General features: G+C 39.4%; 2 protein-coding genes and 2 pseudogenes across 3 annotated transcripts; 1 reads left to right on the top strand and 3 right to left on the bottom strand.

Annotated features, from left to right (window-relative positions):
* Positions 1 to 3,710: 3,710 nt before the first annotated feature.
* Positions 3,711 to 6,975, bottom strand: LOC148741691 (matrilin-3-like). Of its 2 annotated transcripts, none has more exons than XM_088733408.1 (3): positions 6,591 to 6,975; positions 5,036 to 5,405; positions 3,711 to 4,189 (listed from the first exon to the last, which is right to left on the bottom strand). In XM_088733408.1, the coding sequence occupies exons 2-3, from the start codon at positions 5,394 to 5,396 to the stop codon at positions 3,882 to 3,884; spliced, it is 669 nt and encodes a 222-aa protein (XP_088589534.1). In that variant the 5' UTR covers positions 5,397 to 5,405; positions 6,591 to 6,975; the 3' UTR covers positions 3,711 to 3,881. The 2 variants fall into 2 exon arrangements, with proteins under 2 accessions (XP_088589534.1, XP_088589530.1); XM_088733404.1 differs by lacking the exon at positions 6,591 to 6,975 and adding an exon at positions 6,168 to 6,579.
* Positions 6,976 to 13,630: 6,655 nt separating this feature from the next.
* Positions 13,631 to 14,300, top strand: LOC148741690 (uncharacterized; annotated as a pseudogene).
* Positions 14,301 to 18,254: 3,954 nt separating this feature from the next.
* LOC148741689 (uncharacterized) lies at positions 18,255 to 22,106 on the bottom strand (annotated as a pseudogene).
* A 1,414-nt stretch (positions 22,107 to 23,520) lies between these two features.
* Positions 23,521 to 24,614, bottom strand: LOC148741688 (collagen alpha-1(XII) chain-like). Its single transcript, XM_088738405.1, has 2 exons — positions 24,475 to 24,614; positions 23,521 to 24,078 (listed from the first exon to the last, which is right to left on the bottom strand). The coding sequence occupies exons 1-2, from the start codon at positions 24,560 to 24,562 to the stop codon at positions 23,780 to 23,782; spliced, it is 387 nt and encodes a 128-aa protein (XP_088594531.1). The 5' UTR covers positions 24,563 to 24,614; the 3' UTR covers positions 23,521 to 23,779.
* Between the last annotated feature and the right edge of the window lie 2,968 nt (positions 24,615 to 27,582).

Here is a 27,582-nt window from a genome sequence, read left to right as displayed (position 1 = left end):
GTTGGTTGAACATTTGAAATAGACGTTCAACGACCGTACGTGATGGAGTGTCTGAATTTAGCTTAAAATGTACAGGCAGGTTTCATAATCTGCATGAAAGGTGTGGAACTCTTCCATACTTTCTTTGTTAAGCAATGCCCTTGGTGCGTGACTAATTTTTTAGCTTCTTTTGAGGAAACCCTAACATGACTAAGATACGTGAGTCATAACGTAATCTGTTTTTTATAAAAATTGGTTGCCTCTGACTGTTGTTATTTCTGAAACGCAGGCGTTTCGGCTAATGCTTAAGCCTTCATCAGTGATATGAAAAACGAAGATCGTTATCATACGCTATTTAAAGTTAAAAACGTGACGCTAGCTTGCGCGCGTAACTATGTATTTGATGCTCGCGCGAGGTCTTAATAGGCTTCTGGAAGTACGATGGGATCGTTCCCAGCATTCGGATCCAAAGTAGAGTGCCAGGCTTCAAGGAAAAGTCTCTCGTGGTAATTAGTTTCAAAACCAACTACCCTGAAGTTTGTAAAACTCATGACTGACTACACTTTTTCCATTTTTAAACACGTAATCTGCTTGTTTTACTGTAATTAGATCAAGATATCGTTTAAACTAAGATTTGATCTCTAGAAACAAACAACCTAGTTAGACGAACTGACGCGTAACTAAGGAAATTAACCGTTAGAGTGCTGAGGGTTAGAACGCTTTACGCTCCATAGTAACACATATCACGTGTTACCCATACCGATCGGGAGAAGATCGAGGGAAACGAAAAAGACAAAGATTTCTCAACGAGGAGTTTAACATGTAAAGGTAAAAATAAAAGGAAACAGATAGTGTTTCCAGTACTCGTACATTAAAGTTAAAAAAAAATGTACATTGCAGTTAAAACACTGAGCGTTCTTCGAGGAAATACAATTTTTGACCGCAACAAGGAGCCCGCCATGACTCACAATTCTATAATTCAGCTTGGTAAACCAGAAGAAAATTACTTCCAAGATGATTGAGCATTTGCTAAATTAATTTTTGAAATGTTTCACCTAAACAGGGAAGCCAGACAGTGTCCTTTGTGTCACGTGCTATCTTTACGCACAAGCTCGACTCATTTCCTAGAAAAGAAACTAGCTAAAAACATCCTTGCTCATGCTTCCTCTATGGATTTCTTCGGTTAAATTGTTCAATTCCAGGCTCAACGACCGTACGCAAAAGAGTTTCCGAATTTAACTCTAAAAGTAATGGCGGTTTTCACAGCCTGTATGAAAAGTTTGAAATTAATTATTCCATATTTTGTTTGTTAATGCCTCGTGACTAAAAATTGTTTTGCTATATTGACCTTCAGCGACAGGGAGGCTTGTTTGGCACTTGAATTAGACATATGAGTTACTTTGTAATTTGATGGTTTCATTATAATTGGATCAAACAGTCGTTTGATTAAGATTTGATTTAGCGACAAACAACCTAACTAATTAAATGAACCGACACAAAACTTGAGAAATTATCTGTCCGTGGTGCTGAAGCTTTAAGGTTACCGTGATATCGGATGAAAGCGATCGTGAGAAACCAAGAGAAACGTAATAATATCTGCAAACGGTTAGACTTTCTAGTCTTCTCGGATAGGGACGATAAATGGAGGTCCCTTCTCACAAGCCCATATATGTGATTTAAATTTGTGGGACGTTAAAGAACCCACACACTACTCGGAAAGAGTAGGGCACGTAGTGCCCGGTGTTGTGGTCTATCTATGGGCAGTGTCTATTCAGGGTGAGTTGGGGGGAGGGGTGGTGCCTCAAATGGACCTTGAGTTCCGTTCGCACTAACCCTTCCGGGTCTTGTCACACCCGGTAAAGTCATTAAAACAAAACAAAACAAAACAAAATAAATGCAAATAAAACGAAAGAATATTACGCAGCAAAGAAGGTTTGCATTATTTGGCAGACAAACATTAACAAAATAATTTGGATATATCAACAAAGTTGAAATGGTAAATTGGCCACCGTAACGATTACAAAAGCTGACGTTTCGAGCGTTAGCCCTTCGTCGGAGCTCGAAACGTCAGCTTTTGTAATCGTTACGGTGGCCAATTTATCATTTCAACTTTGTTGATATATCCAAATTATTTTGTTAACCCCACCGACGCAGCCCCAAATAGTTTCTTTAGAAGCTATCAGCCTTTAAACATTAATAAATATCGGCCTTGGCTACAAATACACACAGCACCACATGACTACATTTTGATTTCTATCAGATTGAAAGCTGTCTTTGCCTGATATTGTCTTATTAAAATCTGATCAGCAAACTTTGACATTAATGGCAAAAAATTCTCCATCCTAAAAGAAGTTTTTTAAGGGCGTATGTCCTCTGTCAAACATAATCGCTATAGTAAGATAGTTAGGTTTGAGTTGATGATGTGGATCGGCCTCGTAAAGAGACATCATAAAACCTCTAGCTCATTTCAATGCTTCAAAAATTGTGCTGCACTAGTAGCCACATGCATTCTTGACTGTCTATTCTTATTAACTCGCTGCGATGCATGCATTAAAGAACTCATTCGTTCGCTGCGCTCACCCGTTGTTGTTGTTGTTGTTTTTTCAGGATGCATCGCAGCTAGTGAACAAAAATCGTTCGTGCGCACTTTCCATGGAATTATTTTTTAATTTCGTTACTGAATGGACTGAATTCTGGATTGCGATACAAAACCAGTAAACAATGGTACATCTAGTTCTCATACAGAAGTTGCATAGAAATTAGTATTACTGTTCGAGCATTGTTCTTCTGTGTAATATAATTTTTCAGTTACCCTCTTTCCAAGGAGTTCTCCAGGACTCACATTTCTATATTTCAGCTTGGTAAACAATATAAAAAAACTACTTTCAAGACGGATGAGCATGTGCCAAATTATTTTAGAAGACAATTGGCGCTCAAAAGATTTCACCCAAAACATACGCTTAAAATTGAAATTGAAAACAAAACTAATAAAATTTTCTCAAACAAACTGGCCCTTGTACTACAGAAAGTACACAAGTTAATGACATTTGCTCGGACAATGTTCGCCGCCGCCCCTTGTAACGGAGTGGTAACGTTGCGTGACAACCCAAAAAACTGCTGCGAAAACACTGCGATGAACCCGAAGCGAGATTGGGTAGGCGCGTGAGAGGTGCAGATAAGAAAGCTCGTTGTGTTGGCCGCGCGCGTGACTCCCTCATGCACGGCGCCACTTCCGTCAAACACTCCTGGTAGATGTCGACAACTAAGCACTTTTTACGCCGAATTAGTACAGGTTTGCACGCTCCCCCTGTTTTGCGATAGGAGAAATCTCAAACTCGTAGATAAGCTTGTCATGGAATCTAACGTTTTCTACGATTTGGTTGGGTAACTTTTAATGATTTACCAACGTTCGTCAGTGTCTCTTGGGCTCACAAAATAGCCACGTTAGAAAATTTTAAGATTTAACACTTATCTGCATGGGAAGAAATTGTTTGGAAGGAACGATGGCCAGGGGTACTCCTTTAAATGAGCTGAAGGAGAGAACTGCAACCGAAATGAAAAAAGGCTTTTCAGGCTTCAAGAGAATTCATGGATTTGTGTATGAGAAGCATTCAGTAAACGTTTTCCGATAAGTATCTGAAAGGGCCTTTGATTGAAGTGTTTCTGAAAGGGGCATCCTATCATTGTTCTTATCAGAAGTAACACAAAAATGTCAAGAAGACTTTGTCAGTTTTAACTATTTATTAATCAGATATATCAGGCGGGTCTAGCTCCCTGTATTCGCGTCACTAGTCACACTTTCTTCTCTATTGAGTTAGCAATTGTTGTAGACAGGTATCCTAAACGTTACAAAAAGACAATGTTTGTACTAAGGCTCGCACCATGTGCCATCATCTCCTTTATCAACAAGGGAGTTCATATTCACCGGGCAGAATTTTCCATTTGTCTAGACGAGTTTTTTGTAGACCTAGCCCAACTATATTATAGGAACCACCGACGTTTTTAATTTTATAAATATGCTTATCAGCCGGGCTAGAGGTTAATTGTACTATTTTGTCTATTTCCGTATGGTAATATCCTATGCCGGCCACGAAAATCTCCACCCCATTGTCTTTGAGTGCTTTGGCATAAGCGTGGGTCCCAAAACTCTGTGAGGATGACAAACCATCGGTGAAAAGTAAAACAATCTTCTTTGCGTGACTGCGATGACCTTTGAAAAAAAGGGAAAACAATAGTTAAAAGAAGAAAAAGGATCATGGTGTGTCACAACCTTTTTTATGGGCTTTGATTAACGTGACCACAAAGTCGATTAGTCGCACTTTAAGCTAAGTAAACGTTTTCTTTTCCAAAAGTTTAAATTAACACCTGGAAATCCTGATTGGGTTAGTTCCACTTTGATTACGCTCAAAAGATGGAGTCCATAGACCATGCCTAAGACCTCAAATAAGGGTAAATGAAGGCTTGAACAGTCCACTAACTTGCCACCGAGTAATTAGTAGTTTTGAATCATCATAGTGGTTTCGTCTACAACCACTGTGTGTTTCCTTCTTCGACCAAATTGACGTTCTTGTTATATCAAAAGCATAAGATCTGTTAATAATATGTTTGCTGATGGTTTACGCTGATGCACTAACATTAAGCAATCTGATGAAAGTCTCACCCCAGCATATTGTTTTCCAGATCTTGCAAGACATTTATCCAAAAATTACGGACAGATAAAACCTCTTCTTATCTTCATGTCGCTGTTCTCCAGCGACGCAAACATGACTTTGTTTAGTAAGAGAAGAAAAAAAAACCGTGTGCAAATTTTGACTCAATTGATTATAAGTCTATATTTTGGTTATTTTTTAGACATTTGAAGTTTAGTAAGGGAAGGAAACACCTAAGCCGACCAACAACAAAGCCAGCAGGAGCCAGAATAGCAGAAGATGGGGAAGATTGACATGGATTTCAATTGCTTGAAATTAGAATTTTCGAAAATTAGTACTTAGAACAAGCCCCAACTCCTTTAGAGACCGTTTAAATTTCAGTCTCCAATAACGTCCTAAAGCTATACCTGGAGAAGCATCAAATAGCTTCATGGCTTCTTCTAGTCCAGTTCCCCATGGGACGGATGTCTTCTCTAGCTGATGGGCAGCTGAACTGGATGGCGTAAACTTGAAGTTCAGGTATCCGGCTGTAACCATTGCATATCTTGTATCAAAGACAACCTTTTCCAATTTATTAATCAAATTTTTGAGTGCCAATTTTACCTTGACAGTTTCGCAATTACGATACCACCGTAACCCACTGTCCACAACAATCACAACATCCTCAGCCACTACCGGCGCATACCTCTTGGCCCGACTTAAGTCTGATCTGTAATTAATCCACTGTTCTTTAGTTCTAAACATGATTCCCGTCGAAGAAAGGAACATTGCGAGATGCTACAAAATAAATCAGAAAAAAAATATGGATATTGAAAGATCCGAGAATTTAATCAAGGCTTCAGAAAAAAGCCTTGTCATGCAGAAAAAGAGAAGAAAATACGGCATGCACTCTCAAAAATTAGCATTGGAAGCAACCGTACACTCATGTTGTTATACAAAACGATATTTTGAAAGTTCAAGGTTCGTATTCTTATTTTTCCTTCGTCTTTAATTTTTCACATTAAAGAGTATCATTTATTACACGACTCGGGCAGTCAGAGGGCCAATAGCTAAAATCAACCAAACAAAATGCACTATTGCCGGTCAATATTCTCTCAGTATTGGATCGCGCACTGTCCCGAATGGTTCCGAATGATACCGCCCTTGTGTCCTTTGAACTTCAGTCGTATAATAAATCTCTCATTAACCAAGCTTGCTAGGGACCGTACTGGAAGAATATCGGCCCTCGGTCTTTTTTCTACGGACCGAGCTGCGCTCGGTCCGTACTGTCAAGACCTCGGGCCGATATTCTCCCAGTATGGCCCTCGCGCTTGGTTAATAAGATATATTTATACTTCAGCACTCTTGGTATAGCGGCTTGATAATACAGAAAACATTTACAAATTAAAAGACTACGATGGTCACCATCTCATGTAACACCAAAAATCTAGAAGGAAACAAGAACTTAATGTTTTCAATTTCATAGCCCTGTTATTACCTAGCTAATCCAACCAGCTTTCGGTAGAAGATAATGGGCCCTATTTAGTATGAATAACTCACCTCGGTTATTGGGATCGGGACGAGCAGTACATTTTCTAGCCGCAAACATGAGCGCGCACATCACCAAAAAACACCACGTATTTAGTCCTGACATTATTAAAAGTCTTCTTTTGTCCCAACGATTACTGCAACTTTGGATTGAGTACTTTGCACGTATAAAGTGATTGAAAAATAAGTCAGTCACTTTTATAGTGGAACAAACTTCTGCGTGACTACTAAGTCTTTTTATAGATTGAAACGTGTCTCAGTTGCGAAAGAACAGCGGCATTCATTATAGAGCGTGAAAAGGTTTTGTTCCTCTCAGCTCAGACAGGTTCAATTACAGAGACGTATCTTATGTTAAATTTTCATAAAGCACGTTCTGAAAACTTCTTTCTTCCTTTCACTCAAATAGAAAATGTCTAACACTGACTTCTCGGTTACCTCGGTTTCACTGACTCTCCAGAGTTAGCTTGCAAAACAGGCATTATCCCGCCAGGATGATGTATTTTCCTTAGGCATCATCATATTTTACAGCTTGAAACGTGCCTCATTTATGAAAGATCAGCATTCAATGTAAAGCGTGAGTAGATTTTGTTCCCTCTCAGCTTGGATAGGTTACCACAAGAACGTATCACATGTCGAACTTTTGATGAAGCACGTTTCGAGAAGATTCTTTTTTCCTTTCAGTTACGCAAATGCAAAATGTGAAACAATGACTTCTCGGTTATTTCAGTTTCACTGACTTTCTAGAAAAGGTATCTTATCCCTTTAAGTCAGATTGGAGTTAGCCTACGGAACAGGCATCATCCTTCACGTTTTTCAGGCGAGCGGAGGCAAGCGCGAGGAACGAGACACGCGCGCGCAAGACTTGCTCTTCGCGTGTGGCAAGAGCTTGCTTCTGTTCACCTTAAAAAAAAAAAACAACACCGATCAATTTGAAGCTTCGACTTTAAGTGGAAAATCTCCTCAAACATAATGTGAGTCGGTTCATGATCCAACCAGTACTTTCTTTTAGCATAAAAAGTATGCCAGTGGCCGGTTGACAACGTAAACCGAATCAAGGTCATTCAAGGAAATGTCAGTTCTTTGTCACAACCCGAAGAATAAACCTTAAAACAAAATGTTGATCTAAAACTATCTACAGGATCTCAAAAGCTTTGTTCATCTAAAAATTGTATTTGTTTTAGAGCCATAATCTTCCCCAGTTGATTTGGGCCGTATAGGAATTGATTTGCCAGGTAGAGGTATGATCTTGCAATTATGAAGGATTGTGTTTCTAAGAAATTACATTTTATCGTTTTGAATTAAATTTGCGTCTATTTCTTCTCATTTTAATTGTAGAAGTGAGTGCTATATGAAAAATAAATTCGAATTGTTCCCCTATTTTCACCGTTGACAATCTCTGCCCCACACTGACAGGATTAATAAGTTGTCAGTAAGTTGTTTTACATAGCTTTTAACACTTGTTACAGATAAGCCACGCGACGGCGTCAGGAACGAGGACGTGGGAAAAAAAAGTTTTAATTGGCAGAACAGTAGTTCAGCATGTGCGATTTGAAACTTAGTACATTTCTTAGCCGTCCTTTGCAAAACAACAGGGACTTTAAGCAAACCACGACGGCTACGGCAACGAGAACGTGGAAAAACAATAGATCTAATTGGCAGAACAATAGCCCAGCACGTACGTTTTAAAACTTTGTACATTTCTTAGCCGTCCTTTGCAAAACAACAACGTGAAATCACCAAAATCTGCGTCTGCGAAGCGAAACCGCGGCGGCAAATTATTTTAATTTACATTTGGAACTCAACGCTGCTTTTATGCGTTATGTTGGGTTTGAGGTCTGGCGCCCTATGAGAAGGTAAACACATGCAGCCATTTTCGAAATTCTAACTAAAAGTAGAAACTCATTTTTTAATCGACGTCTTCTGTGGCGTTGCCGTCCTGACTGCTTAAAGTCCCTAATAACGTGAAATCAGAAAAATTTTCGTCGTCTGCGAACCGAAACCGCCACAGCGAATTATTCTAATTTCCATTTGAAACTCAGCGATACTTTTATTAGTTATGTCGAGCATGAGGCAGCCGTTTTCGAAATTCTGATTGAAAATAGCAATTCATTTTTAAATCGACGTCTTCCTTGGCGTTGCCGTCCTGAATACTTAAGGTCAACTGATTGTTCACATCGGGATCTTATCTCTGAATCCTATAAAGCCCAGAAAACAGATCGATAGTGTGGTTCTAAAACTAAAGAGGAGAGGCCTTCCTATTGGCCAATCCATCCTTCAATGACCCTTGAACGAGTATCCGTGCCCAGAGGGAAATACGTCAAGGCAATTGCGTCTGATGGATGCACCGAGCAAAACTGTTATCGAATCGAAGAAAATTACAAAGTATATAGATGAAAAGGTGCAGTGGAGTACTGAAATTTATCATAAGATGCATTACATTGTAAAACGTAGCAGCATGTGCGTCCTCTAGGGACCTGCTCCCGCAGGTTCAACTACTTAAATATTCCTTGTCAGAGACCATGTAGATTTTACAGAGTAAACGTCTCAGTTTCTTATCCTGGTTGTTCCTCTTCTTATTACGATAATAAGTAAAAATGAAGTCCGGATTACAAATAGGAAACTTGAAGCTTTAAGTTTGATTTCTAGAGATACGCAAACCACGACAAAGCTCCTCTGACAAAGTCCTTGTCCTTATTTTTCTCACTCGTTAGATTATTTTTACATTTTTTCTGCTATTCATTGTTCCCGCAGCCGAAGTTCTCTTAACCCTCTCCCCCCCCCCCCCCACTCCCTTAAGAGTGGTCGTCTGTAAAAATCGAGCAGAGGTGTTGAAAATGAAAAAATTTAAATTTTTTCAAACTTTGCTAGAACATAGATATGAATGGCCTTAGTTAAGGAAAAGTATCAAAATTGCCGAAAAAAATTATTTTGGGAGAACGGTGGCATTTTGTGTTTTGGGGGTTCGTAATAACTAAGCTTTCAAAATGGCTTCTTCCGAAGGCGTGCCCGATGTGAACCTTCATTATTCGGATTACCTTGCGGGTGTAGAGGGTCCTACGAAGTCAAGGTACCACGAAAAAATAACTATTTAAGGCTTCGACCGATATGCGTTGAGAAAAGTGATTTCTCCGAAAACATCGAGCTCCTTCTGGACGTTCAATATCCAGATATTGTGAACTACTTACAAAAACCCAAATGAAGTTGTTGTGTTCGCCAGAGTTAGTCACGGTAGTGTATTTTTTTTCTGATGATCTCGGAGAGAATCAAACAGAGCAAAATAAAGGACTCATTTTTTAGCCACCTCGGCCAACAACTCTTGTTTTACTAGGTAATTCGGTTACTACAACTAAGTTGAAATTGTAAATTGGCCGCCGTTAAGTGTTAAAAAGCTGACGTTTCGAGCGTTAGCCCTTTGTCAGAGTGATCTAGTCGATCTTGACACAACAACTGCGAATTCAGAAGACATATCACTCATAGTACTCACATTAGCGAGTGATATGGCATATTTCAAGGATCTAAATTTTGGATTTAGAATTAAGACGTTTTGTGTACTCTCACTTGGTGAATTGCTCACAGATAGCCCGGGACATCCCACTTTGAACATGGTTTCTGGCAGAAAAATATGGAACTGTAATTACTTCCCATTGCTATTGCATAGCAGGGTTATGTGAAGAGTGGTCTCATATTGGGGCAGAGCTTTTTGCTGTGAAGACTGGTGTTAGAATTAGAGATTCTACCACATGCACACAGGAAAAGAACAAATGGCTTCTCTCCAGTCATATGAAAGAAATCCCCATTACCTATAGGTGAGATGGATTTTACCTCTGCCTGAAGGAGGCATGAATTGATGGTGGAGAAACACTGGTTAGTCCTACGGCTACTAGATCTAACCCTGAGATCTGAACAACCAGGACACCTAACCCAACCCCAGAAGAGCAGAAAACTATTCTTAGAAGTATTTCTGGCTGTACAGTAAATCCAGCAGTTTTGTCCCTTGTCGCTCCTTTAAATGAGCAGTATACTCGTAAAGAAATTGGTAATGTACCCAAGCCCTTGCCCAATAGCTTTTTTCTAGAGAAGAGTGTTTGCAGTTAGATTACCGGTACATAGAGTTGTTGCAGCAGTGTCAACAAATATTGCTTGAGATTACACCTGATGAGTGTGGAGCAATAGAAGCTTCAACTAGAAAGCAGTCACACTATAAAGTTTGGTACCAAATGGCAGGCAGGCAGGTCGTATTACTGCTTCCAATCTAAAAACTGCTTGCAAAAAAAATACAGCTAAGCCTGCTAACAGTCTTGTGAAGTCCATATGCTACCCTGAAGCCCACAAGTTTTCAACTGCGGCCACGAGGTGGGGTTGTGAAAACGAGGGTAGGGCTCACAAAGCTTACCAGTCTGACAATTTCTGACCACGAGTCTTTGACAATTTCTGACAGTGGTCTCAATATTGATCCAAGGTGACCATACTTGGGAGCTTCTCCTGATGGGATTATTAACTGCAAATGCTGTGGGATGGGTGTGTGTGAATAAAATGTCCATATGCACACAAGGATTCCGCAATCGCTGAGGCCGCTGGCCAAACCAACTTTTGTTTAAAGAAAGACGAGTTTGGTAAAGTTCATCTTGGCAAAAGTGATGCCTTCTACCAAGTTCAGGCCCAGATCTTTATCTGTGAGGTTGAATATTGTGATTTTGTGGTGTGAACAACAATAGATCGCTTTGTGCAGAAATTCTTCCTGACCAAGAGTTTTGGGAAAATGCATGCTCTGTTTCCTCTGATTTCTTAAGCAAGTGCATTTTTCCTGAAATTGTAGGGAAGTAATATACATGCCCAGGTGTGAAGCTCTAGCCATTCCATCTTCTTCAACATCATCTGGTGATGAAGAAGAGGAAAGGCTGTGGGGCTATTGTCAACAAGATTTGGAGGGCAGCACATTAATTGGCTGTGACAATGATTTGTGCAATATAAAATGGTATCATATGTCATGTTTGAAGTTGAAAGAAAAGCCTTTAGGAAACTAGATCTGTCCAACTTTTTATAGAAAAAATTAACTGAGCAATCATGATTGAAATGTCAAGGTTATTCAATTGTACCACAACCACCAAAATATTACTTTGAGGGTGCTATTTTCTTTGTCAAAATGCTAACTGAACTTTATGGTTGTTTGTCGTATAGGTATCTATTAATGACTAGCATCTGTGACACAAACTAAATAATGTTGCTTGTCAATGGTGTACCTTAAAGCTGTGTTTTTGTCAACTTGAGAATTACTGAAGTTCTTTAGTGACAGGTTGTGGCTAGCCTTAACTACAGCTTTTATATGACAAATTGTACATGAAGTACCTAGAATCAAACTGGCTGTAAGTTCACCTCGATCAAATGGTACAATGCATGGACTCTGATAAATTGGTGAGTGCATAGCACTCTATGGCAGCTTTGTCAATAGGAGCCAGAGACTCACCTGGTTTTGTCTTTACCAACGAAACAATACCGGCTTCCGCAAATTATGTGCGTGGTTATCCCCCAGTTTGTGTTGTTATTATCACTATTTAGAAAACACAGCATCAATCCCACAAGTATCAGTAATTATCTGAATCTCAAACTAAACTATATACGTATGCGCCAAGTTTGGAGAATTTTTATTAGAAAAGAAACATACAGTCTTGAAAGCTTAAACAATAACCACTTTTCAATTGCTTGCTTGTTCATACCAGTAACACAACCAAATTCAAAACAACCAAAGACAACACAGAGTTGTGGCATGTTAAGAGGGGAAACTAAAACTGTAAAACGATCATACCGGCTTCCGCAAAGCACATGGGTGGTGTAGTATCCAACAAAAAAAATTTACAGTTCACACAAAATAAAGGTATTACAATCCAAACTACAGCATAAGTCTTAAAATAGTCTACATTGGCATACCTAATTACAAGTATTGACAGCTATTTAGAATGCATGACATTGACAAGTATATGCGTAACACCTTCAACTTACACTTCAGACAGCTATGTTACAGGGATTGTAAAGCGTGGTTATCCCCCAACATGGCTGACCCCGGTTTTTTAATTTATGCCGACGTCACGTGCAAACAAAGAATTGTTTGAAATTGCTAATGGCGACCTGCTGCTACTTGTAGTTCCCGCAAGACCGATGGAGAAAGTAAATGCACAGTTATAACTAAGTGCAAAAGAGACATCCGAGGTCATCTTACATGCCATGAGAGATCATGAGACCTACAGACATACATAAACTTTATTTCAACTCGAATTTTCAGAGTAGCACTGTTGAGCTAATATCTTCGAGAAAGAAAAATACATAATGATGCTCAGCCGCAAAGTGAGTTCATTCCTCTCGCTAGAGCAGGTAAATATCTCATTATTAAAAATGTCAAGAATTGTATGTTATCATGAAGATATATATGTATCTTATGAGACGTTTTGTTGTGTAGTATCGCTGAGTATGTGCCGTGAGTTGTGCCGTATTTTCACGAGCCCGTGGGGTGAGTCCACAGGGGGCCCACATGCCACACAAGCGGCGTGTCTGGTCGTTTGTTCGAAATATAAAAAAATGTATGGGAGAATATTGAAGAGTCGTAATATCGCAACCTTATATCAAGGAATGTCTATGTTAAGGCTCAAAATAAATGTAAACCTACCTCCCTTGCCGTGTATTGTCGTTTCTGTGGTTCTAAGTGGCGAATTTGAGCGATTTGGTAGATTTTGCGTTGAGTGTTTCTTTACTTAGGGAAGGTACGTTTTTTATTGGAGGGGGGGGTGGGCTGGGGTATTTTAGAAATTTTTTGCCAAAAAAGTCGTGGCCCTCCCACTTTCCAGATTGGATTGATGCATGACCCTTCATAAATGCCTAAACAAAAAGGATCTGACCCTCCCCCCACCTCCTCCAAGACAAAAATAACCGGAAGTGAAAATAACTGACCGGAAGTGTTGCTCACATAACCGTGTCTGCGCACAAAGCAGTTAATTGCGTGGCGTTGCACGGTGAAAACTTGAAAATGGGCAAGGATGTGCGAAGAATAGAAAGAGGGAAATGCGCTTGTGGAGAATACCAGGATTTCATGAGGTCAGATGGAGCAACTTGTGGCTATTGTGGCTGTTTGCCGACTCGCCATTCTAAAAAGGATGCCCGCTACTCCTCTGACTCTGTTGGTGCGGGTGCGGGTGCGGGTGCGGGAACAAGTGAAAGTACAAGTCCAGAGAAGTGGAAAGATGAAGATCTGGGGTGGTTCCCGAACCCAAAGGGCGAATATACTGAGTTCTCAACTAGCATTTTGTGGGAGAGGTGAGCTTTATATGGAGTATAGGCGAATGTCGTGTAAAGAGAGAAGTGGCAAACTATGTGAATTTTGCGAGCAGGATGAGACTACCAGCGCTCCCCTTCCAGCTCGACGACCATATCCCGACTATGGCAAGCTACCAAACTTCCATTATCTCTGTTGGAGTGCAACTCCCACCGATGGCCGTGAGCCGGATGACTTCCAGCCTCGAGCTCAGATTAAGCGATTGTTTGAGGAAAGTGAACTAGTCAGTGGGGACAGTGAGGCTTTTAGAAGGTTTTCAGATAAATACATTTTCCCCGAAAAGCTTGTAGCAGAGTATGTTGAGCACCTTGCCCAGATAAAAATGCGCTAGGAGAAGAAGAAAGAAGAGATTGAAACTGGAGCGAAAGGAACGGCTGGACCGGGAGTACAATGACATTGACTGGGTTGGACTGTACAACTCCGATAAGCTGTCGTTGTTGAGGGTGGATGAACTATCCTTGTACTTTTCCCATCACAAGATCACCTTCAACGGGAAGAAAGCTGAAAAAGTCCCAATGATAAAAGCGCACATTGGTAGCTTGCTGTACAATTTAATGGGGCGTCAACAACCTCGAAAGCCCCCACTCAGAAATGTACAGCAAAAAGTGACCTCGTCACTTTCCGAGGTGGAAACGGACTCGCAAAGTGATGTAGTAGATCGAGTTGTCGGTTCAAGCCCGAGTAGCTCAAGTAACGAATCGTCACCGGACACTAATTTTAAACCAGAGCCCCGCGCGGAAACATTACCGACATCAAAATATGGACGAAAGCGGGCACGGGTCGAGAGAGACAATTACGTTAGTTGGGAGAAGATAGTTTTTTGACACAATATTTCGACATCTGTTTAAAATGATGTAGATTGATTTAGACTGGTAGCTTTGCTTGTATTTATAAGTTTTAGGTTGATATACACTTCGCGTGTTTGGTAACAAATAATTCAACAGTCAACTAACCGACATGGAGTAGTTTTTTCCTAGCCAAAAAAAGGAAAACTATGACCCTCCCCCGGCTGCGTATCAAACAGGTTTGACCCTAGGTTTGACCCTCCCCAATTTGTAAAATATTTACTAATGGCCCTACCCTCCGAAGCCCCGGCCCACCACCCCCTCCGATAAAAGACGTACCTTCCCTTAAACAGTAGAGTAACACTCAACGCAAAATCTACCAAATCGCTCAAACTCGCCACTTAGAACCACAGAAACGACAATACACGGCAAGGGAGGTAGGTTTACATTTATTTTGAGCCTTAACATAGACATTCCTTAATATAAGGTTGCGATATTACGACTCTTCAATATTCTCCCATACATTTCTTTATAGTTCGAACAAACGACCACACACGCCGCTTGTGTGGGCTCCCTGTGGTGAGTCAAGATACAAATGACGAGTAAAAATACTCAGCGATACTAGACAACAAAACGTCTAATAAGTTATTTATTATCCTACACGCCAAACTGTTGTTTCAGTGCGAGCGAATTTCGCGGATATTTATTTACAGGGAGTGCGTGACATAAGTATGCGAGGCGGAACGGAGTTGGCGAGTTGTCGTGTTGCTGTTTCTATTTTCTTGGATAAATGAAGAAATTTCCTGGTCGTCAAGCCGTTTTTCTTCGTTCGATTCATCTGATCAACTTGGATCTATGTTTTCCAGCCATTCTGACCCTTCGTCGTCGGAATATTTGTACTCGTCTATGGCGTTATTTGTACTCTGCGAAGAGTAGTTGGATAATAAAAAGCATTGGTCCATTCCTACAATTTATTTATTCACTATCCATCTATTCCCTCCTTCTTTTACTCCTTCATTAATTGATTTATTTATGTATTTATCCATTTATTCCCTTATTCATTTATTTAATGATTGGTCTTGCTGGGACTACAAGACCACCAACGAGCTCCGAGTAGCTGCAGGTCGCCATTAGCAATTTCAAAAAATAGCAAGGAAGAAAGAGGAAGGCGAAGATAAACATTCTCATGCTCACGGGCTTCCTGTCTGTAACGCAATCGCATACCATCGATCGCTCTGCAGTGGCGAGAAATGCTAGCAAGGATAATAAGTTTTGAAAGCGTGGAGCGGGCTAAAGTGCATACTTTTGGCATAAAAACCACTTCTTATAATAACATTTTGTGTAAATTCTGATGTTAACAAAGTTTTTGTTATTGTTAGGTCGGTATTAGGTTGTGAATATGGCCGTTGTAAAAACAGAAACCAGCAATTTGCATATGACAGACTATCGAAAATCGCCCAGATTGCCTTGACTTTTTGGCTTCTGAAGAAACTTATACGTAAATTTAACATGAAGGAGACCTGTTTCGAAGTTTTTGTAAGATATAAGAGGGAGTTCGAGTGTTTTGATAATGTTTTTCTTAATGTGACGTGCCAATCACATTGGTCACGTAACGCGCTTTTCGAGCTCAAACACGCTTATATAAATCGCGCTAAAAACTCGTAGTTTAGGTAGCCCAAAAACTTTATGGCAATTTCTAAAAGTAGAAACCTTGTTCTTTACAATGGTTATTGTCTCAGTTTATGGAGCCATGTAACAATGGCCGATTTTAGTCGCCAAAGTTGAGCTATGTTTTGATAGCTGAAATTTTGCATGAATTCGAAAATTCGTAAAAAAATCATTTTTTAAGGAATCTTGGAAAAAACACTTGAGAACCTTTGAAAAACATCTCTTGTTTTAGAATTGTGATGTGGTTTTCGAATTGCTGGCGAAATAAATTTTTCTCAGCCGTTATCTTGAGGTGCACTAGTTCACCGGGAAAACACGGTTACGAACCCCCAAAACATAAAATGTCACCATTCACCCAAAATAATTTTTTTTCGGCAATTTTGATATTTTTCCTTAACTAAGGTCATTGATACCTATGTTCTGGCAAAGTTTGGAAAAATTTCAATTTTTTCATTTTCAACACCTCTGCTTGATTTTTACAGACGACCACTCTTAAGTTCTCTTAAACCTATCTTTGAACTAGCACCAAGCTAGTTCAAAGAAGACTGAAAATAAGAAAATTGATTTTTTATAATGATGACGGCTGACCTCAGTAACAATCGTTGAATTTTGGAAAATAATGTCCAAACCGAATTTAATAACAATGGTTCACTCTGATTCAGAGCGACAGAAATCGTTGAGTTTCGATCTCGCTCGATAAAGATGAATGGGTCGGAAAAGAATGACCGGGTGATGTTCTCTTCGGTAAAAGAGTTCTCCAGGCAAGGACTGAGAAGAGGTTTAAAAAGCCGCATTAATGACTTACTTGAAGACATTTACAATCCTTGTCACGAAGACTCTGGTTTCTACTTTCTACAGCTATAAAGAACCTTTGGGAATGATCTGAACCGACTCCTGAATAACCAGAGCAGCGAAATTTTCTATTTGTTGTGACGATGATAGAACAGTTCTGCCCAATAGTGTGAACAGCAGAAGAAGAACATTTACTATACCAAACATGATTGTTGAGCAAAGACGGTGGATTGTAGAAAAGGTGTTAATGTCCAGTAGATAACGGAAAGGCCGTTGTCAAAACTGGCTAACGACGCGCAATGGCAAAATTGGTTTCTTTTATCTCCTTTGTCCGTAGCATCTATCCGTAATTCCCCCCCCCCCCCCCCCCCCTTACAATATCTGCCCTGAATAACACAATAAGGTCATATGGATAAACCAAGTGATCACCAACCATAGAAGCTCCTGATTGGTTAAACACATTCTCCTTGTCAGTACCTTAAGAAATGTACGCAGAACAGTATCGGGAATATGCACACTGACGTTAAAATGAAAATGGTTAAGAAGGTTATGTAATTTTAATTTCCGATCAAAGAAATTAAAAAAAAAAAAAAAAACAAACAAAAAACTGCAGGCAATTACCAACCTCAGCAAATCACAATGAGGCAGCTGCAAATGTTAATCATTCTCCCCAAAGTCGACTCGTGGGATCTTTTTATTTTTGTTTTCACAAGCTCTTTGATATAAGAACTTCTAGCTCTACAGGTACAGGCAATGTACTAACTTGGCGCCTCGAACAGCACATGTCACTTAAAAATAACATGCATGCGAAAGCCAGAAATTTGTATTTTGGCTATGTACAAAAGAATATATTCAATTCAAACTGAATCAAAAGTTGAATGACTGCTGGAGACTCGGAAACGTTATTGTTAAGACTGAACTAGAAATCAGTAGGATGGCAAACTTTCACTTAACATAATCCAGCGTAAATTGAACTCTTTATCATTTCTCCTAATTTGTTTTTAGGAATCATAATCTAAAATTTATATCCAGACACTTTTACTGCATTGTCTATGAAGAGACACATCACAACAACACGCGTCTTGTTTTTCAAAGGAAAGATAGATATCATATCCTCTTTCTGTGGACCCTGCTGTCCTTTCGCCTTCCTAAATAATCATGATATAGCATGTGTCCTAACAGTTTCAAAGGAATGATAGGGACGAATAAATGGACGCATAGGAACGAATAAATGGAGGTCCCGTCTCCTACAGGGTTAGGGGTAGGAGACGTTAATTTCCCACGCACGAGATTACTGCGTGATGGATGTCCTCCCCTGGTGTGGGATGGGTGGGTTGTTGTCTTGCGTTTCATACATGAGCCTCTGGCTCGGGCAATATGGGTAACCATGCCCCACGTAAAGACATGAAACTTTGATTACTATTACTATAGATATCTGTCCAATGAAATGGAAAGGTTGCAAAAACGCGCGCTGCGGATGATTCAACCTGACTTATCCTACGCTGAGGCTCTAGTAGCTCTTGACTTTGCGTCACTGTACGAGAGGAGGGAGATCTTGTGTGATGCTCTATTTGATCAGATTGTAAGGGACGAGAATCACAAGCTCCATGATCTGCTGCCTCCACGCAACGAGTCCACCTATCGCACCCGCAGCCAGAGATACTTCAAGCTACCGATTTGTAAGACAACTAGGTTCAAAAACACATTTATCATGGCGAACAGTTTTAATTATTAGTAGTTATCTTAATTATTTGTATTTTGGTTTTTGATACTTCTCTTATTGTATTTTATTGTAGATTACACTTTGCTGCTTTCATTGTAGTTATCTTAGAGTAAGAGATAATTTATTCCCATTGTAAAGTAAGTCGTATTTCAGCCGGCCCGGGGGCTGCAATGATTTTACTTCCTAATAAAGCTATCTAAAGCTATCTATCTATCTATCGTTTCCTCTTTCTGTGGACCCTGCTGTCCTTGCACCTTCCAAAATCATCATGATAAGAAGACAAATGATATTTTTAAGCAACATAATGCGAACCTGGGTGACAAGCAAGCTATCCAGTTAGCAGACTACGACTGTTAGCCCTAATAGCTCTACTATCATACTATGGTTACGATGGCGGTTGAATTCCAAAATTGGATCGCACACACTAGTGAGTGGTGATGTGGCTGTTTGTCTTTCACCTTTACTACGCTAAGAAACATATATGATTATTTTTAGACACCAGAAGCTTGATGTTTATTTTCATTTTATTTTATGTGCATATGCTTTAATCAAGAGGCGAACTCCTGCTTGACTCAGCACGCAAACACCACTGGTATAGAAATAATGGATTTAGAAACGTCTTTGGAATAAAAGCTGTGATTCGATCTTCCATCTTCCAACGTAGGAGGACAATTTGTCTTGGACAGTCCACCCGGCCGAGTAGACCGCCTTCTCATTTTGGTTACTAATCAGAATCCAAGGATTGTAGTGTTACTGACTTTTATCAGTATATGTCGCCGCGAAGAACTGATGTAAAATTGTACAGGATGAGAGGGTAGAAAAATTATTTACTCGCTCGCCGACAATTTCTTGAGAAGGTAAAAAATTAGATCCATTTAATTTTGAACGATCACTATGATCTTTCCAAGCTGATTTAAGGGTATGTAAAACACAAAAAATACGTTCACAAGTTTACATGCTTTTGTAAAAGAGGTTTTGTTTATAGCATAAAGCAGAAAACTGTCAACTTAAAGCATTTAATCTGTCAAAGATTATCTTGCGCCAAGAATGTGGATGAAAGGACTTATCCCCCCTTTGCAGTTAACGGTTAAAATAAATTTATAACTATAAATGATAACTTGGGTTTATAAAATATACGAAATGTAAACGTACTAGACTAAAAATGAAAGAACTTTGGCGAGGACTCATTTTCATTGCTTATTGTGGAAACATTTAGAAACAAGTGTTTTGTATAAGTATCAGTCCATGAGCTGATAACAAGCAAAAAAATATTTTTCTCTCAGTTTTCTTCATGGTGAGCTTGGAACTTATCACATCAGTCAGACACAACCATAAAGCTGTGTGACTTTTAAACAAAGTTTTGCAGCCTTGAATCAAGTGCGGAATCTCCTGGATTTTTTATAGTTGATTTTAACTCCACCCGGTAAGTTATGATTATCTAACAGCTCCCATGGAAACCGTCCACTCAAAGGCATCTCAAAGGAGATGTTTATGAAATACTCGAACGTGTGACCAGTTCCGTTAATCTGCCAATCCGCCCAGACTTTATCTATGAAGCTGTGATGAATCCAAAACTCCGGAGAGAACGAAGCCGAGTGCTGTTTTAACATATGACCGCCAACACAGTCGTTAAAGTAGGGTGAAGTTTTTCCCGAACAAACTTTTCAAACGCAACAAAATTTTCATCTTTTGCTATTTTTTTAATCACGTCTTTCCCTGGAAGGAAGCATGACATGTTAAAACGTCTTTGTAAACAATTTTGTCCAGTATCTTCAGGTATAAAGAAAGCGTCTTTCTTAAAAGGTCCGTCTCTAACGCAATTATCAGACAAAGTTCCGTCACCCCCCAAACCGTGAGGACCCGGATTCCAAACATCGTGTGTCTCCGTTCCTCGGGCCCAGCGTTTCTCGTCCTTACTCCAGTCCCAATAGGGAATTGTAACTCTGCAATCAACTTGACGAAGGATGTTTTCAAACTCCAGCAAATACCACCTGTGCCAGGGTAGAAAGATCTGAGGCATGTGATGGAGGAGTTTGGTAGGCATCCGGGCATGCACTTTGCTGATTCTTCTGTAATCATCTTCATAAATAGGGTTTGTTGCAGCAGTTTTGATAGCACCAACAAATCTTTTTCGCTCCTGTAGGGTCATAGCTGTGAATTCCTTTCTAATCCGATGACAGAATAAAAGTTCGCCATCGTTACACATACATTGCCGTTCACATTCATCGAACCATGGGTTCTTGCCATGACAGATTATTGGATTACCTGTAAATTAATTCAAAGACAAGTGATTTAGAGGGTCAGTGAAAGAGAATGTTTTAGTCTAGATCAACGTACGGTGTGGTGTTTACCATTTGTTAAGTATCTCTTGTTAATTTTCTTCTAAACTTCTGTTTCACTCAAAGTGTACTTTGACTTCCACTTTTACCGCATCTTCTTGGCTGTCACCCGATGATTCTGTAAAATGTTGATTAAGGAATTGAGTTTCATTTCTGGTGGCTCACAAAAAAAATAGGTTAAGAAGTAATACTCGACTCCTATCGACCATGTTCATCCCCAGCCGAAGAAGCCAAGCTTTCTAAAAGCGTGGGGTCACTGTCAAACAGAAGGCACACACCAGATTGTTAAATCGTTTATATTGAACCCTAAGCCGTGTCACCTAATGTGACTAAAGAGGCCCCCTCATGACACCCCAGGACCTTCCAGGATCCCCCTAGCTACGCCCTTGATCTCAACACCCTGTCAGGTTTCCGTGACAGTCACGCAAGACCCATTCATATCCCGAAAGGTATGGGTAGAGAGTGGCACTATGCGAGTGACATCATGACTTGCCTAAGAACACAACACAATGATTCCCTGGTGTTAAGTGCACTAACCAATCATGCCCGGTGTTTTCAGGCGTGCTCCCCTTACTCAGGTCTCAATAACTAAACTTAAACGATGAGCAATACTTAACCTGTCATGTATCGTTTTTTTAACCCAGCGTAGTTCAGGCTTGGACACAAGTTGCTCTGTTTTATCAAAGTCGCTGTCATAATCAAGAGTGAACGGTACGAAGTAAGGAGGTCTCCAGAACAGCGGGGAACAGACAGGCAGTCAACAGCTTTCTACATCGAAACAAGTTTAAACGTACGCTTTAACATTTGAAACTTTCCTCCTTAACCTTCCTCATAATCTTGTCTTATAAACTAGATCCTCGAACTTTTATTGTGAGTAAAAGAGGTGCGTCAGATCTAGGATATTTTACTGAGAAATTATCAATGCTAACTCGATTAACTGATTTAATGATAAATTCATGTGAATCTAAAGGTTTTCATGGCAATGAATTGTCTGAATACTGCGTTTGGACATAAATAGGATTAAATAGATAAAATACATTACAATAGGGAAAAATTGTCCCGCAAAAAATTGTTATTCATTCATTAAATACCTGCACTTCCACGCAATTTTGAAACAGCTGATCTGAGTTCCTTTCCTCCAGGGCCTGGAAAATTTCATGAAAATTTGAAGCACAGTTTTTGATCGTCATTTTCTGACATAACTCAATATTTTCGACAGATCTCACACAGAGCATTAAGATCGCAATGACAAAGACAAGCTGGTTACGCTGTGGAACCATGTCGGTGATCTTCTTTTCAAGTGTATCTAAAATCATCACGAAACACGAGAATTGTATATATATATATATATTTCAAAACAACTCATTTCCTTCCCCTTGCCATGGAAATTTAAAGGACACTGACGAGGTTTGTATACACAATTAGACAAAAAACTAATCTAAATCAACAGGGTGACATGGTTTCTTCCTTGTTACATATTAACATTTCAAACACCTTAATTTTATATTGTTTCCAATCATTTATTAGAAAAAGCCTCCGGAGGCTGTTCAACAATATGCTTACAAGTTATTTCCTCTTTATGAAATAGCTATCCTCGAGTGTTTAGAAATCGTTAGGTATATTGATCTAATTCTTTTAACAGACATTGTGATTTTGTCAACTATACAATAACGAGGAAACATCATCAAATTTTCGTTTTCCTTGTAAGCATTCAATTAATATGAAAATAATAGAGAGATTTTGACAATTTAGCACGTGTAAAATGGAATCGTACGATGTTACCTTTGCAGGATAGGGTGTACGTGATTGTGTGAAAATGTCGAGCCAAGGGAGACAGCTTAGTACCTTATCGGCCGAGCTCTCGGAGCGATCAAATTTCCAAATCGTCATATTGTCCCGTTTAGATAAATGTAGGACTAAAACACATTTCCTGAGACACTGAAAAAACCCGACACAGAGACATTGGGAGGCAGACTTTGCATAATCTCAAGAAATTCCAGGCTGCCAAAATCATAAGACAAGTCTAAGGCATTCGTGTCATGTATGTATTAGAGGTGCGTCCATACCCAGCCATTAATTTCATACCATGAGCACTGCTGAAGTAAATCTCGATCTTCACGATACAGGAGAAATTTTTACATGAAAAATTACTGATCAAAAGTGGGTTGGTTTACTTCAAAGAGTTTTCCAAATGAATCAGAGAGAAAAGGGTAAGTCATCCTACCCAACCCCCGTTTGGCAAAAAGCCAGCCATAAGCCCTCTCTCTTTTTTTAATGTTTTTTCTTTTTTTTAGTGACACAAATTACTAGTTGACCTACAGTTGATATAACAAGATACTCAAAATTCGTACAAGGTAAAGCCGATAATACAAGCAAGATTTTATTAAAAATTGTGTCTTCTTACTTAACAAATACAAATTTATCGAAAAGTCAGTTGATGCACGTACCTATAACCACTAAAATTGCAACAAAAACCCATTCTATGATGGAAGACCTCTATTGCTAAACAAGATGCGTGATTAATAGTTGAAAATATTCTGTAAGCTTCATTGAAAAATATACAAAGCAGAAAGTTTGCGGAAAATTTGAAACTAGTAGTGCTATTTTGAAAATGTGATTTTCACTGAGAGTATCAATTTTGAATCTTATGTCAATTCTTGAGTTATGATTGCCAATATTATCCATGCCATCCCTGGGGGAACTTAGGAGCACAAGAGGTATTATTCAGGGATGATGATGATGATGATGATGATGATGATGGGAGCAGTCGTATGAAAAAGGACGCGCAAAGATGGCCTGTAGCGGAAAATTGAAGAATCTAAATAGTCGGAGTGTGTTTTCAATTTTACAAAGTTTAAGCTTTTTTCAGATACATTTTGACGAAACTACCGAGTAGAGAAAACTTTCATCTAATTCAGGGAAACTTGTTAAAACAATAAATCTTTCCTTAAAAACTAAGTTTCAAACTTAAGGAGGGTCTATACCCTCCTTCTGATTTAGCAAGGAATATCAGTCGCAGCATTCATACCATTCAACAAGTTAGGAGCGATATCCTTTACAATTTGCTTCACTATATCCCAAAGGTCAGAAGCCACGTAAAAATACTTTTCCGGTGGACTAGAAGCCACCTCCATTATCTCCGTTATGCCATTAAAGTAGCGACCAACGCCGACAACGTAAATTTCTACACCACTTTCCTTTGATTCTTTGGTCTTTGCTATGGTGTCAGAGGGGGAATCGGATGTTTCATATGTGACGAGGAAAACTATCTTCTTGTCTGGATCAAGACGTCCGCCTAAAAGACATGGAACAAAACCTAAATTAATTTAGGGGTGAACGAAGGAATATAAATCACCCTTGTGAGTTTCATGTAAAACTTCTTGATTGAGAATACATTATGCGTAGTTTGGACAAAGGCTGACGATTTCGTTATGCAGCATTACCATTTATGGAATACATTACCATTTATGGAATACATATGCGTAACCCAGGATTACTTGACTTGATTTTTCTTAACGCTGAATCTCTTCTCAAAAATTCCGGAGCTGAGAAGGTTTCATTACATTTCACAGCCATTTATGCAACTTATTAACAGGATGTAATATCCTAAAGGGCTAGTATTATTTCTTATATTTTCCCCTTTTCTCAGTCTCATTCTCATATTCATTACGATATGAGTAGGAAAATTTACCTGCCAAGCGATCTTCAAATAGTTGCATGGCTTTCACCAACGCAGCATGAGTGTTAGTTCCCCCTCCTGGGTAAGTGATTCTATTCATCTCACTGGCTGCGAAATATTCCGCCAAAAAATTGACTGTTCACAGTGGCTGAGTCCGAGAATGTGATCGCTGAATACTTGAGGTTAACGTAGATGTTTTTCACAGCTAATAGCTAACGAAGCGCCTTCTTTGCCTTCTAGAATTCACAATATCCAACTTTTTCTGAGCCATCCATGAGAACAACAACATGGTGAGCCTCTCTTGAAGAAGGTCTTTGGAACAAACTCCGAAATCCAGCACCAATTGGAGGCTGCTGAGATTTAGTTTTTACGAAATTTTCTTCGAGTCTCTTTGCATTTGCTTTGTCACTCGAAACAGGACGAGCTGAAAAAAACCAATAAAATGAATCCCCTGATATCATCTAAGACTAATTGACTAATAATAAAGACTGATAGTTTCTAAAGAAACTGTTTGGGGCTGCGTCGGTGGGGTAACGAAATAATTTGGATAAATCAACAAAGTTGAAATGGTAAATTGGCCACCGTTACGATTATAAAAGCTGACGTTTCGAGCGTTAGCTAGACCTTCGTCGGAGCGAATGACGAAGGGCCGGGAACGACACTAGTTGAAACACAACAGTAAAGTATGAGACAAGTTCTCATTCCTGTATTTTTACTGTTTTGGTCTAGATATTTTCAACGGTGTCACTTTCTTTTCAGTTGTAATTGTAAGTGTCCTAAGAGAAACTCTCTGGACCTATACACTGTGTGACTTGTGACGAAAACGAAACACGTCTCATGAACGAGCGGAATTTCAAATACAGTTTTGAGGAGTAACAAACCCCAACACCTGTACACCTGTTTTATTTTTGAGTTTAAAACTAACACCAAAACTAAACAATGTTAATATTCCCTGTTTAAAATTAAAACTTCCGATCGAAAGTAAATTTGTACATACCTGAAGAGGGATCTTCAAAAACTCTTTTTGCTTCTGCCAACGCAGCCTGAGTGTTAGTTGATCCTGGGATATGGGGAAGGTTCTTTATGTTAATTCCTGCCTCCGGATTAACAACGAAATTGAAATCGGTCGTGGCAGTACTTGCAAATGTAACTGCCGCGTATCTGTAGTCATGTCCTACTTCTGACGCAATGTCAAGCATGTTCTTCAAGGCTTGCTTTCCTTTTTCGTAGTTGCAGTCCCCAATCGAGCCTGAACGATCCAGAATCACCACGATATCTTCCTGTGAGACCTGCCTCTTGCTCCGTCCAATCTGAGACAAGATCGAGAGGGGTACTGATCACCAGTTTAGTTGCGTTCTCATTTTTCGTCGGAACATGTTGAAAAGCTAAAATAAAAACATAAGAGTATACGAATGAATAAAAGCTATTTAATCATTAACATGCTCTCCACAAGTAAACTAACAGATGCTTCACTGCCACCTAACCTTTACACAGTCGAAACACGTTCACGTGTACTAACTTGAATCGAAATCCTAAGCAAGTCAAGTTTGTACCGTATTTTTACAGAGTATGTGTTTTTGGGAAAAGTTCTCCTTTCGCCCATCAAACACATTGCGGTCATAGAGAAATGTGAGTTTTACACAGACATAGTTATGTACTCGATGAAGATTTTATGAGCAGCTAAACCAGCGTTTTTCTTGCGAAAAAAAAAAAAAAAACCAATCGACTGTGGTTATTCCGTCATAAAAATAGGTTCAGTTTATCTAGATGAAATCTCGAAATTATTCTACCCCTTCGATTATGCAGTGATCTTTCAACGCCAGATAAAACAAAGAGTTCTCCTTATCTTAGTTTATCTGCTCTGATAGCCAAATCTCGTTCGTTTTAGCTGAAGAATTCCTTGATAGTTTGAATGTAATATCTCAAGAGCAATACAATAAGTTTGAAGCTATGCTGTTGATGAGGAAACCGCACATCGGGCCACTAAATTCGGTGACAACTGGGGAGGATCGGATCGAGTGGGTGAAACACTCTCGTCTTTTGGGTGTTACTATCGACGAGAGACTTTCATGGACCCACCACCTTACTAATGTAAAAAAAAAATTTGTAAACAAACTTTGCCTTTTGAAAAGGAGTTCGTTCTTCAACAGAAACGCCCGATTGGACTTATACTTCAAGATAATACTACCATCAGTTCTACACGGCCCTTGACAAAATATCTGCTAGGTTTATCAGGGAATGAGCTGATCTTATCTGTGTGCCGATATGTAATATTTTTAATCAATCTATTAGCCAAGGGACGTTACTAGACGACTGGAAATATGCAAGGATTACCCCTCTTTATAAACAGGGTGAGCGCGGTGATGCTAACAATTACCGCCCAATATCGGTGATTTCAATAATGGCGAAGGTGTTTGAAAGGATAGTTTATGAACAGTTATATGCCTATTTGGAAGAGCACGATATTCTATGTCAAAACCAATCAGGGTTTCGTGCTAATCATTCGAATGTAACAGCTTTTTTGGAAGCGACAGATTCGTGGGCATATAATATTGATAACGAGAAAATCAATGGAGTCATTTTTCTAATTTGAAAAAAGCTTTTGACACTGTTGATCATCAAATCCTTCTATCGAAACTAAACTATTATGGTATACATGGCAAATCTTTCAGATGGTTTCAGTCATATTTGGAAAATCGAACACAAAAATGCTCTGTGAACGGGTCGCTATCCAATAGCTACTCATTGACTTGCGGCGTCCCTCAAGGGACCATCCTCGGTCCATTATTGTTCCTATTATATATCAACGATCTTCAAAAGTGCTTATCAAATTGTAAACCGAGAATGTATGCCGATGACAAGCTCCTCACATATGCGGGAAGCAATCTTGAGAACGTTCAGTTTTGTCTAAATAAAGACCTAGAAAACGTCTTCAATTGGCTACAAGCGAACAAACTCACGTTGAACATGACTAAAACCGAATTCATACTAATAGGGTCGAGGCAGAGACTGAATACTCTCCCATTTTCTCGATCCAACGGTGTTTCGCCACTTCTCCTTCTTTGAATTTCTGTCGGAGGATGGCAGAAAAAACTCCAAATAGAGAGGCGATGGCAACTT

This window comes from Stylophora pistillata, chromosome 1, assembly GCF_964205215.1.
Source record: "Stylophora pistillata chromosome 1, jaStyPist1.2, whole genome shotgun sequence".
Taxonomy (NCBI): domain Eukaryota; kingdom Metazoa; phylum Cnidaria; class Anthozoa; order Scleractinia; family Pocilloporidae; genus Stylophora; species Stylophora pistillata.
The sequence above is the reverse complement of the archived record's forward strand: the minus strand, read 5'-3'. Positions and strand labels throughout refer to the sequence as shown.

Bases quoted from the DNA above. Each gene is read 5' to 3' on its own strand.
- LOC148741691 (XM_088733408.1), bottom strand. From the start codon at position 5,396: ATGTTCCTTTCTTCGACGGGAATCATGTTTAGAACTAAAGAACAGTGG. The intron at 4,190-5,035 runs GTATAGCTTTAG...TTTTTTTCAAAG, and splicing joins GCTATTTGATGCTTCTCCAG to GTCATCGCAGTCACGCAAAG.
- LOC148741688 (XM_088738405.1), bottom strand. From the start codon at position 24,562: ATGAATAGAATCACTTACCCAGGAGGGGGAACTAACACTCATGCTGCG. The intron at 24,079-24,474 runs GTAAATTTTCCT...CATGTCTTTTAG, and splicing joins ATTTGAAGATCGCTTGGCAG to GCGGACGTCTTGATCCAGAC.